At 35.3% G+C, this 13,043-nt stretch overlaps 1 protein-coding gene across 4 annotated transcripts in view; it reads right to left on the reverse strand.

The window, feature by feature from the left end:
- ENTHD1 (ENTH domain containing 1) overlaps positions 1 to 13,043 on the reverse strand; it is a 145,476-nt gene that overhangs the window by 84,924 nt on the left and 47,509 nt on the right. For 2 of the 4 annotated variants that reach the window (XM_058431920.1, XM_058431918.1), the window contains exons 4-5: positions 9,102 to 9,218; positions 8,137 to 8,255 (exon numbers count right to left, since the gene is read on the reverse strand). In XM_058431920.1, the coding sequence (XP_058287903.1) occupies positions 8,137 to 8,255; positions 9,102 to 9,218 (236 nt within the window). Of the gene's footprint in view, positions 1 to 8,136; positions 8,256 to 9,101; positions 9,219 to 10,009; positions 10,037 to 13,043 lie in introns of those variants that run through there. The other 2 variants (XM_058431922.1, XM_058431919.1) reach the window with 2 other exon arrangements.

Consider the following 13,043-nt stretch of genomic DNA (forward strand, 5'->3'; position numbering starts at 1 on the left):
ACTGTATAAACTGTATGCCAGTACTGCGTACCAATATAAACTGGTACAACTTTTAGGACGATAATTTGGCAGCATTTTTCAAAATTAAAGATAAGTATAACCTTTTGGCAATTCCCCTTCTGAGATAGCGTCATAAAAACGTATGTACAAGGATTATTATAGCAACTTTGCTTTAACAGGCAAAAACATGAAAGAGCCAAGTGATTACCAATAGGAAATGGCTAAGATTATATATATATATATGTATGTGTATACGTATATATATAAAGAATACAGCACAACAATATGTACTGATATAGAAAAATGTCTATAAGATGTAGTTTACTAAAAAAGCATATCTTGAAATATACATTGAATGATTACATTTATTATACAGAAAGATGTCCATGATATATTGCTTAGTTCAAAGCATGTTGCAGAGCAATACATATTGAATGAGACCAGTTAGGTAAAAGAAATGTGTAGACACAAAAATTTCCCCCCAAAATCACTGGAAACTGCTGGAGTTGCCTCTGGGGAAAGGAACTTGAGAAGCATGGAGGAGTAAGGAGCCACCCTGCTCTGCACTCTTCACCCTTTGATGTTGTCTGAACACTTTTCAATAAGTACTTTCTAATTTAAAAAGAAGTAACAAGAGTACAAGCATGAAAATAAAAAAAAAACTTTTAAGCATAAAACAATGATATAGCAAAAAGATACAAGAAAAATGAATTAACATAATTAGAATAAGTAGAATTTCCATTTCTCTAACAACTTTGGTGAGATCAAATTTTAGGAAATATAATAAATGGCATCCCAATAAACCAAAAGATAAAAATGTATACTCTTCATTTAGCAAAATAACAAATGAAGGCAGTAGGAAACAAATATTTATCGTGTATCACTATCAATTTAGTAAATCACAACTAGACTGAAGGTTTTGGTCAGCTTTAATTTTGTGTGAACCAATTCATAGCATCTCTATCTGTTTCTATGGAAACAACTGTGACCAAAAAAATCACAACCTCATTGTTGAATCTCCTCAAACAAGAAAAGAATAAGGTCTTTTGAGGTGATGAAAAGCTGCAAATAGCCTTATTCATTAGCAAATCTAATAATAAAAATTCTGGGCAGTATATGTAGAGAAAACAGATCCATGTCTGTCATAAATTTAAAGTCGTTCCTTAGTTTTGAAAGTAACATTTAGGCAAGCACTGTTTTGCTTTTAAAAGCTCTATTCTGTTATGAATTTTGTTTACTGCATTTAAGATAATTTTTCTTTCATTTATAAGATGAGAATAGTTAAAGAGGTTTCTATTTAAAATTTTAAGAGATATTTTAAGCGCCCCTCATTCTGCCTAAGCGATCATTTATTTCTCATTCTGTAGATGTAGTACATTTGACAACAACAATTAGATTTATTGTTCAACTTATGAGGTTTTGTCTTCTGCTACAAGAGCAGACTACTGAAGGGGACATACTGGAATGTAACACATGCTCTAATAGTAATAAGAAAAGATGCTTGTCAAGAGGATAATGGGATATTGTTATAATACAGTGATGCTTTGTAAAAGGAAAATCCAACTTCTAAACTTCTTTTGAGAGAAATGCACCATTTTTTCTCACTGAAATAAGATGTAATGTAGATCAATAACACTGAGTTTCTCTGAAGTAAGAAAAAAACAATAGTAATCAGGATTTAAAGACTGATACAAAAAAAAATTAGGTGACAATTTATTTCTTTGGTTCTAAAGCACATAGGACTATTCAAGTCTATCTTCTACCTCAAAAGCCATCAGCAGGAAAATAGGCTGATCTCAAATTTTAAAATCATTTTGGCTGGGCACGGTAGCTCACGCCTGTAATCTCAGCACTTTGGTAGGCCAAGGCGGGTGGATTGCCTGAGGTAAGGGGTTCAAGATCAGCCTGGCCAAGATCAGCCTGGTGAAACCCTGTCTCTACTCAAAATACAAAAATTAGCCAGGCATGGTGGCAGGTGCCTATAGTACCAGCTACCTGGGTGGCTGAGGCAGGACAATCACTTGAACCTGGGAAGCAGAGGCTGAAGTGAGCCGAGATCGTGCCAGTGCACTTCAGCCTGGGTGACATAGACTCTGTGTCAATAAATAAATAAATAAAATAATTTTTGACTTAATGTCTTATCTTTACATTTTATTTATGTATTTATTTTACAGATGGGGTCTCACTATGTTGCCTAGGTTGGAATGCAGTGGCTATTCACAGCTGTAATCGTAGCATACTATCTACAGTTGCAAACTCCTTGGGCTCAAGTGATCCTCCTGCCTTAGGCTCCCAAGTAGCTAGAACTACAGACATACACCACTATGCCCTGTTGTCTTATCTTTTAAAATAATCTGTGTGCGCGCACACACACACACACACACACACACACACGAGACGGAGTCTCACTCTGTCACCCAGGCTGGAGTGCGGTGGTGTAATCTTAGCTCATTGCAACCTCCGCCTCCCAGGTTCAAGCCATTCTCCTGCCTTAGCCTCCCGAGTAGCTGGGATTACAGGTACACACCACCATGCCCAGTAATTTTCGTATTTTTAGTAGAGACAGGGTTTCATCATGTTGGCCAGGCTGGTCTTGAACTCCTGACCTCAAGTGATCCGTCCACCTAGGTCTCCCAAAATGCTGGGATTACAGGTGCGAGCCACTGTGCCCGGCCCCTAAAATAATCTATGTCTTTTCAGTCAGTGAGCTATTACGAAATTAAAGAACAGCGAAATTTTAATTTTATGTACCTTTCTAAGCTGTTAGAAAAACAATTGAATCCAATACCTAATTGGGTTGGGGAAAGGCATCAGGAACAGAAAGTAAAAAATAATAATAATAATTCCAACCTTCCTCATAGGAATTGCAGCAGGGAACACTAAGAAAAGCACTCTGAGCACAAGACTAAACAAGCATCTTTCACAGAAAAAAAAAAAGAGATGCTAATGTTCATTTACTGTCTATTATTCATTCATTTCTTCAGTTGACAAAAATTTGTCAACTGAAGATTCAGCAATGAATAAAGACTAAAAAGGTCTCTACTCAAGAAGATTTCTTTCTTGCGGGAGAAACAGACAACAAACAGAAAAACGAATTAATGAGATAATTTCACAGTCATGAGTGAAACGGATTTCTAGCCAAGATGGTTCTGTATGTTCATACTTTGGGGATGTCTCCCTTCTCCAAATATAGAGCAATGAGAGAGAAAATGCAAATGTGAAAATTAAAAAGATATAGTCATGCTCAAAACCAAGATTAACATCTTCATGGAACAGAAACAAATAATGGTAAGGAGAGGCTGAAGCTGTGGACCTTTGGGGCTCTGGGTACAGAAAATGTCAGAGAAAATCAGGAGCTCAACTGTGGAAGGCTACAGTGTCAGTTCAAGACAGGAGTGCTGAATATGGACTCTCTGATTGAGATTATGCTCAGGTCTTAGGATCCCCACTTACAAATGAAGCTGAAATAACCTGTCATCAGTCACAGCCTGGGGTTGTGGCTTCTAGAAGTATTAGACTCAGATAGGTGAGAGGACACAAACCTCTCTAGCAATTAAAATACAGCATCCTTTGGTCTAGGGACCAGATCTGCAATATCTCTGATACCAGCAAAAGAAAGCAATCCCAAGCTGCCAGTAAGTCCCGAATGTGGATGAATAGTTCCGGGTGTCAGGAGGAGGCAAAATGAAAGACTGTTAAGCAGGGAGGAGAAAGGACACAGAGAGAAAGATTAAGAAACAAAAACAAAAACTTGAGCTACTCAAGATGAGCTTATAATCCAATAGTCTAAAACACGGAAAGAAAACCAAATTCATTCCTGAAAAAGTCAATATAATAAAGAAATATAGGGGCCGCGTATGGTGGCTCATGACTGTAATCCCAACACTTTAGGGGGCCAAGGCGGGCGGATTACCTGAGGTCAGGAGTTCAAGACCAGCCTGGCCAACATCTCTACTAAAAATGTAAAAAATTAGCCAGGTGTAGTGGCAGGAGTCTGTATACCCAGCTACTTGGGAGGCTGAGGCAGGAGAATCACTTGAACCCGGGAGGCGGAAGTTGCAGTGAGCTGAGATCATGCCACTACACTCCAGCCTGGGTGACAAGAGCAAAATTCTATCTCAAAAAACAAAACAAAATATATAGAAAGTATTTAAAACTGAGTACACATAGTCTTAATGAAAAGGATAACATTTAATTTACAGGAATAAATCAAGAAATAAAAACAGGCAGATATGAAATAACTACAAATGGATATACTTAAGAAGCAATGAGAGGTTCTCTAAATGAAAAATAGAGTTATTGAAATAAAAACCTGGCAGAGTGTGGTGGCTCCTGCCTGTAATCCCATTGGGAGGCCAAGGAAGGAGGATCGCTTGAGGCCAGGAGTTCGAGACTAGCCTGGGCAGTATAGTAAGACTTCATCTCTACAAAATATTTTAAAAATTAGCCAGGCATAGTGATGCACTCCCAGCTACTTGGGAGGCTGAGGTGGGACGATCGCTTGCACCCATGAGTTTGAGGTTACAGTGAGCTATGATCATTCCACTGCATTCCAGCACAGGCAACAGAGTGAGACTCTGTTTCTAAAATAAATAAATAAATAAATAAATAAATAAATAAATAAATACCTCACTAGACAGAAAAATTCTAAGTGGGCACCTATGAAAGGGGAATAAATGAATTGAAAGATGATCTAATTAACTACAATGCAGCATGGAGATATGAGACAAAAAATGTTTTAAAAAGCTGTTGAAAGACATTAAAAATGACAGAGTAATCCAATGTGTATTTAACGGAAATTAAGCAGAAAAAGTGTTCATGGAAATGGAGGAAAAGTAATGTTTGAAGAGCTATACGCTAAAATTAAAAATGTGAGTTGTCATGTGAAAGTGCAAACAGGACTTAAGTAGATATTATGTCTGAGAAGGTCGCAGAACACCGTAGAAAGAACAGCAAGTCCTGCTTCTGGTTCTGGTGGCTCCCTCTCACAAGATCAACCCAGGAGGTACTATAAAGGAACGATATCAAAATGAGAAGAAAACTGAAAGGCCCCTGGGGAGACACAGAGCTCTTTTGAACTGGTAAATGTGTGTGAGAGTGAGTAGGGGTGTTGGTGCTGGCTTTATCCTGGGACGGAAGGAAGGGAGTCTGCAGTGACAAGATAACATAGGAAGAAAGTATCGTAATGACACTCCATTTGCTGCCCTGCAACTGGCCTCCACAGCTACTGGGACTCAGGCAGCTCTACTCAGGAGTACCTTCCAGTCTGTGCAGAAGCTGAGTGGGCAAGGAGCTGAGAAAATTTGGTGGGGACTGGGATAGGCTTGGGAAGATGTTTCTTCACCCTTCCTCTTCCTGTCCCCCAGGTGGGCACGTGGCTTGCAATTTAAGAAGCGTCTCCCCCTAAGGCTACTTCTTCTTGGGGTATTAAGAATTAATTCCTAACTTGAGGCATTGATCCTTAGGATGAGGAATGATCAGCTCAGGTCTTATGGGGGTGAAGGGGAAGAAATACTCTTCACTCTAGAGTCCATTTCCCTCACCTCCCACTTAAGCTGATAGGGAGCAGATAGACTAAGCTCTAGCCTTTAGCAGTCCTAAAAAAAAAAGCAGCCATTACCTCTAAAGATAACCAGCCACTGGAGGAGCATAACTATTTCAAAAGAAAAATAAAAAACTGAATCACAGATTTCATCAGAAGCCCAGATATTAGAAAACATAGACCAAGAATTTAAAATAAGTTTACTAAACATACCAAGATAAATAAAAAGGGATATAAGTAATATGAAACAGGAAGACATGATATAAAGAAGAAACATAAATACTGAATATTACATATAAAAATAGAATAGTTGAAATACAGAATATAGATGATATTTAAAATTGAATGGATATACCTGAGAATAAATTACTAAGCTGGAAGATCAAATTGAGGAACTCACAGAAAAATGAGAAAACAAATAGAAACTATAAAGAAAAGTGAAGAGATATAAAGATAGAAAGAGAATTACTAATATCCAGATAATAAGAGTCCAAGAAAGATAAACAAGTGAAAATCAACAGCAGAAAATGTTTGAAGAAAAATCGAGATAACTTTCACAGGACTAAATAGAGATGAAAAATCCTCCAACTGAAAAGTCCCATGGGTGAGAAAGAGGAAAGAAAAGAAAACCACTTAAGCATATTATAGTAAAATTTAAGTCTTTTCAACAAATAGTGTTGAAACAAATGGATATACTTGAGCAAAAAAAAAAAAAAAATTAAAAGCCCTTTATCTATATACTTCACACCTTACACAAAAATTAATTCAAAATAGATCACAGACCTAAACGTAAAACATGACACTTTTAGGAGAAAACCTATGTGACTTTGTTTAGGCAAAGAGTTCTTAGATATGACACCAAATGCATGATTTTCAAAAACTGATAAATTTGACTTCATGGAAATCTTAAAATTTTGCTCTGTGAAAGATATTGTTAAAAAGAAAACACAAGCCACAAACGGAGAGAAAATATACACAGATCACATATCTGACAAAGAACTTACATCCAGAATATGTGAAGAACTCAAAACTCAATGGTAAAAAGAAAACCAATTCAATTAGAAAATGGATAAAAGATGTGAACATATGAATAAGGTCAAAGATAAGTTATAATGCCACAAATAAGCACATGAAAAGATATTCAACATCATTAGCCATTTGGAAAATGCAAATTAAAATCACAATGAGATATCATTACAGACCTATTAGAAGAGCTAAAATTAAAATAGCAGTAATACCAAAAGTTGGTTAGGATGCAGAGCTACTGGATCTCTTATGCATTGCTCATGGGAATATAAAATCGTATAGCCACTCTGGAAAACAGTTTGACTGTTTTTTACAAAACTTGGCATGCACTTACCATACAACCCTACAACTCTTTGACATTTATCCCCGAGATATGAAAACTTCACACAAAAATATGTACACAAATATTCACAGCAACTTTATTCATCATAGCTAAAGAAGGAAACATCCGAATATTCTTCAATGAATGAATGGTTGAACAAAATCTGGTATATCCTGACAGGGGAACGTACTCAGCAACAAAAAGGGATGCGTTACTGATTCATGCGACAGCCTGTCGGCCCCCCAGGAGCATTACACTGAGTGAAAAAATTCCATCTCAAAAGGCTGCATACTGTCTCATTCCATTTATACAACATTCTAGACATGACAAACACTGCAGAGATGGAGAAAATATTAGTTATTGCCAGAGGATGGGTTGGGAGTGGGATGGGTAGCATGAGGCACTTCTTTTGTGGTGATGGAACAGTTCTGTATCTTCATTGTGGTTCTGTTTACACGTATCTATACATGGGATAAAATCACATAGAACCACACACACAAAAACACAAATGCAAGTTTAAAAATCTGAACAGTGAATTGAAAAGTTGAACAATGAATAAGTTCTACAGTCCAGTTGGTACTAATATACCAATATCCGTTTCCTGGTTTTGATGTTGTGCTGCAACCATACAACATGCCAGCAGTGGCACAAGTTGAGAGAAGGGCATACGGGACTCTGTACTATTTTTGCAACTTCCTGTGAATATACAATTATTTCACAGTAAGAATTCTTTTTAATGGGTAGAAAAAGACTATTCAATAAATTAAATATTGCCTATCCACAAGGGTACAAAGAAGGACTCTATCTTCTACTATATAGAAAAATTCTAGAGGACATAAGGACCTCAACACTTAGAAGAAAAAATAAGAGATTTTATTATATTAGGGTAAGAAAGAATTTCTCAAGATTTTTTTAACAGCACAGACCATAAAACTTTGATAATTTGACCTTATTAATATTTAAAGCCCTGAATAACAGAAGACACCGAAAGCAAAGTTAAAAGACAAGCACAGCTTCTCTTGGAACACATGAAGCTGCAAAAGACAAATTTTTAAAAAACCCAAAACATAAAAACAAATCGTCCGCTAGGGCCTCCAGAAAGAACATAGCCCTACAGACACCTTGATTTTGAACCAGTGAGCCCTGGGTCAGGTTTCTAACCTACAGAAGATAATAAATTTGTTTGTTTTAAGGCACAAAACTTGCAGTGATTTCTTACAGCAGCTATAGGAAACCATAGACTTACCTCTGTTGATTTCCAGCCATGAATCTTGAGTGGAAGTGTTTCCTGGGACAACACAGTTTCTGTAGGCAAATGAACATCTTGGCAATGCTCTTGTTTCAATCCTGCCTTGCACACATTTTCTGTCAACAATATAAAGCTAAGATTTTACTTTGGCAAAACACAGTTATGTTTTTATATTAGCTCCCAATTTGTAAGTTAATCACTTCTGAAGATACCTTTTTTTCCTGCTAAATATAAACCATCTGCCAATGGTAACCTATGAGTGTTAATCACTTTAATATGTCTCTTTGTAATAAGTGAGAAGTTCAGACTGATTTTAAAAATACAACTTAAATTCTTAAAATAAAATTATTTTCTTTATATTTGACAAATATTCATACAAATTTATAATGCACTTATGTGGTTTTGATTGACTGCATACTAACAATAATTATAATAAGTCAATCTAGAATAAATATTAAAATCTTTGGTCAGAGAAAATTTGGAAAAATAATTTAAATTCTAGCCCTTTCCTACATCAACAACTCTGTTATAACATTACTTAGTCACCTTTTCTAAAAAATAAGGTTTAGTATAGTATAGAAAATAGAGTTTGAAAAAGTGAAAAGTATTCAAATAAAATTTTAGCAAAGCAGGAATGAGAACTATAATTATTTTAATTAATATTTTAAAGAACTTTATTACTGCAGTGTGAATTTGATGTGTTCTAAGAGAAACTAATCAGAAATGTATAGATTATTAGATAAAAGAACCCAACACAATTTTTAAATTTTGATTTGAACATAAAGAATACACCTGTGATATGGTTTGGATTTGTGTCCCCACCCAAGTCTCATGTCGTATTGTAATCCCCAATGTTGGAGCAGGGGCTTGGTGGGAGGTGATTGGTTCATGGGGCAGATTTCCCCCTTGTTCTTGTGACAGTGGATTCTCATGACAGCTGATTGTTTAAAAGTGTGTAGCACCTCCCGCTTCGCTCTCTTCCTCCTGCTTCAGCCATGTAGGACATTCTTGCTTCCTCTTTGCCTTTTGCCATGACTGTAAGTTTCCTGAGGCTTCCCCAGCCATGCTTCCTGTACAGCCTGCAGAACCATAAACCAATTAAACCTCTTTTCTTTATCAATTACCCAGTCTCAGGTAGTCCTTTATAGCAATTTGAGAATGTACTAATACAACCAGTGAAAATAAACTGATATTTCTGTTTATATCTTTTTGCTAAACAATATTTTTACCGTTCTAATCTTTCCCTTCCTATATGAATTACTATATATTAGTACCAACTCTAAAAAGTCTAATCTGAAAGTATTAGTACCAACTCTATCTCAGCATATCATTGGGCACAATAAGAAGTATTAAAAAAAACTACCTTCAAATTGGTATATACACACTACTGGGGATATGTAAAGATTTCCCAAGGGCTAGGTGGGCATAGATAGTTTTAAAGGAAGCAATTTCCAGATCCGCAACTTCCACCTATGTTCTTACCAAAAACTGATCTGCCTGAGAATGCAACTACGCAGAGGTATCAGGCTAGTTCTTTCCCCTTTCCCTCCAATAATCAATTTTCTCCCACTTTACAAAAGAAAGGCATATCCTCACCTATCTTATTATGATACATCTTCCCAAGCATAAGAACCTCTAAGGCACCAAACAATAGTTAAAAATACTAACATAGAGGAAGCCTCCTTTAATCAAAGCAGAAAAAAACTAATGGTCTGTCTGTCCAGACATTTCTTTTAATGGGAAAGCATGGCATAAATAACAAGGTATTTTGGTCCACACCAGCATGTTTGGTATTCTGATATATTACAGTACGAGGCAGCAGGACAGATGACAAGTTTTGTTTAATGTCCTTGTGTTTTTCATTCCTCACCTATTATCAAAGAATGCATTATTCCTAAGGAAGGGTCCCCTGAGAGCAAAGCCAGGCAAGCATGAGAGGCAGGGGTGCCATATGTCACCAATGCGACAAACTCCTGATGAGGCTGCGTGCCTTTGCCATCCATCTTAGGAAAGGATTCGGGAGTGTGAAGACAATCAGGACAACATCTGTTTATACATTTATTTGAATAAAGTCAGACATTTTCTGAAATAAACTTTAAATCTGATTTGGCTAGTTGTCTTAACAATGAGAGTTGGCTTTGCCAACTAGATTATATGGTAAATATTTTCCAAAAATTGAATGACCCAAATCTGAGGTTCTGTAGAGTTGATGAAAGTATATTTAGAGCATATGATACAATAAAATCATTTTCTCAAAAGATTGTATGGACAGGTATATTGCAATTAATATTTTAATTTTTCTCACACTTTCTGAGTATATTCGGTTAAGGTATAACAGGTTTAATTAATACTTATTTAATAAATTTTAGTATGAATTTTTTTGGTATTGTTCCCAGAAATTGAGAAAGTAAATTACTCCTTATGACTGTTTAACAAGTCTTTTTCTAAGTAGGGTGTTTCTAATTCTTTGCTTTCGGCAACACTGAAGAATGACTTCATCAAGTTAACAGTCAACAAGAGATAAAAATACATTTTATAATAAATCACTATATAATTTCCAGCATATTACTTGGAAGAAATTCATAGAATTGACTGACACTATTATAATAAAGCACCTTCTGGTCCTATCTATGATTTAGGTGAACAAGTTTTCTCAGCATTTATCTTTATACAAATATAAATAAAATAGAGGCAGGATTTCTGCTGAGCCCTGCTTGTAGGCAGCAATCAGTCACATTTCTATGTGGGCAAACGAGCAGTTCCAATTATCTCATAAAACCATATATTTCTAATAAAATTATATTTAACAAATATACAAATTTATAATGCATTTATGTGGTTTTGATTGACTGCATACTAACAATAATTGTAATAAGTCAATCTAGAAGAAATATTAAAACCTTTGGTAAGAGAAAATTTAGAAAAATAATTTTAATTTTATATCTATTTGATGTAGAGAAGATTTCCAAGCATAAAAATATTTTATATTAGAATAAAATTCTGCAAGAAATGTAGAATAAACATATGACTTCAAAGAGAAAAGGGAATAATGTAAAATTTCTAACAGTTAAGGACTTCATGTATTTTTTTTCAAATGAATGACTACAGGTATCAATCACAATGGTATTTAGATTCCTTTAGATACATTTAAAAGATGGATATAACTTAACAGTTTGCTTGTTTTTTCTTTTCTTTTGTCCTTAATGTCAATATTTACAATGTGCCAGAATTATATCCTTTGCAGTTATTTATACTTATAAAACTTCATATATCAACTTAAAAATGTGTGAGGAGGTACATAGTGTTTCAAAATCATTTTAGGGGTTATGCAAAAAAAAATACTGAAAAGCGGTAATATAAGGCACAGTATTTACCTTATAAAAGTTTATAGCCTGACTAGGTATATAAGTGTAACATACAAACTTACAGGAAACAGAGAAAAATTATATGCTAAACATTCTTGAATTAATTTTAGGAACAGATACTCCAAGGAGGAAAACAGCAATGTGCACCAGAGTAATCAAAAACAGCCACAAAGAGGAAGTAAAATTTGAACAAGGCTTTGAAGGATGGCTAGGATTCCAATAAGGGTAGAGGCAAAGAGAAATTACTCCAAGCAGAAGGAACTACGTGGGCAAAGGGAGAAAGTATGGTAGATGCCAGAGATACTGAAGAAATAAGAATTTTTCATTTATGGTTGTAACTTTTCATTTTGTTTTAACTTCACATAAAAGTGAATAATTAAAATGAGCTTATTTGGGGCTTGGAGATTTTGTAGCTAATATTGGCAAAGAGTGGTGACTTGGGGCTTAGATCATCTATCTACTTTCACTGGATTTAATCAACTACATTATCACTCGCTCAGCATTCAGCAACTAAATTATCTTTGAAATCATATGGTCTTAGGTTTTAGACATTACAGAAGTAGATTAGTAAAAACGTCAGATGGTCAATTTTGATGTAAATTGTGAGAGAAACTGAAGAATAGCAAGAATTGTGAAAGAAAAAATATCTTGCATGTTGGAGATGCATTTTGGCCTAGAATAGCCTAAATGTTGTAAACCTATCTTATGAGGCAAGAAAGAAAGCAATTAGAATATAGTGGGTCTATGGAAACTCATTAAATTTTTCTTTCAGTATCAGATAGCATAACACTGGAAGTGAGGTATGCTTAATTAGATTTGGTAATTACACAACATTTATTTCTGGATTTTCACAAGCAAGTAGGAGAGAACATACATTTAGTTCCTTATAGTTCCTTAGTGGAAATGAGACCCCTTTGGTCTTGTAAGCTACTTATCAATTGACACTGTGAAGTCACAAGCCAATGAAGACTAGTATGTGAATGAGAAACCTCAGAGGAAAAAGTAATGATGCTGCAGGAAATGAAGCCACTGAGTCATTCAAAGATGAGTGCTTCGATACCAAGGTTGTAAGTACTTTCTGGAAACTATCTAGAAAGAAGCTGTACATCCCACTGAGCCTGCACCACTCAGATAATACAACAAAGCAGAACTTGTGAACCCTCCGATATTTCTTAGATGAGATATCAAACTGATGTTCAAATTATCAGGCATTAGCAATGCACCATACATTTTGGAAATGCAATGCTCCATAAGTTGAACAGATTTCCAAATTGTTCCATTTATTATTTAGCATATAATAACCATGTCCTTTTAGGTGTAATGTAAGTAAATTAAATAATTTGCTTAACAAAATTAATTTTTAGTAACATATATTGCATTATAGAAAATATTCAGAGGGCTAAGGAAGAGCTAGTAAGATCTAAAAGTCAAGTCTCATGGTGCTTAAGTTTATATCTAACTTTTACAGAATTGTGAATTTGGAACTTTGACTCCAATTTCCTGGTTTTGGCACACAGTTAAACTTAAGCATCTTTTTTT

Source organism: Hylobates moloch, unplaced genomic scaffold (genome assembly GCF_009828535.3).
Source record: "Hylobates moloch isolate HMO894 unplaced genomic scaffold, HMol_V3 SCAFFOLD_19, whole genome shotgun sequence".
NCBI classification, from domain to species: Eukaryota; Metazoa; Chordata; class Mammalia; order Primates; family Hylobatidae; genus Hylobates; species Hylobates moloch.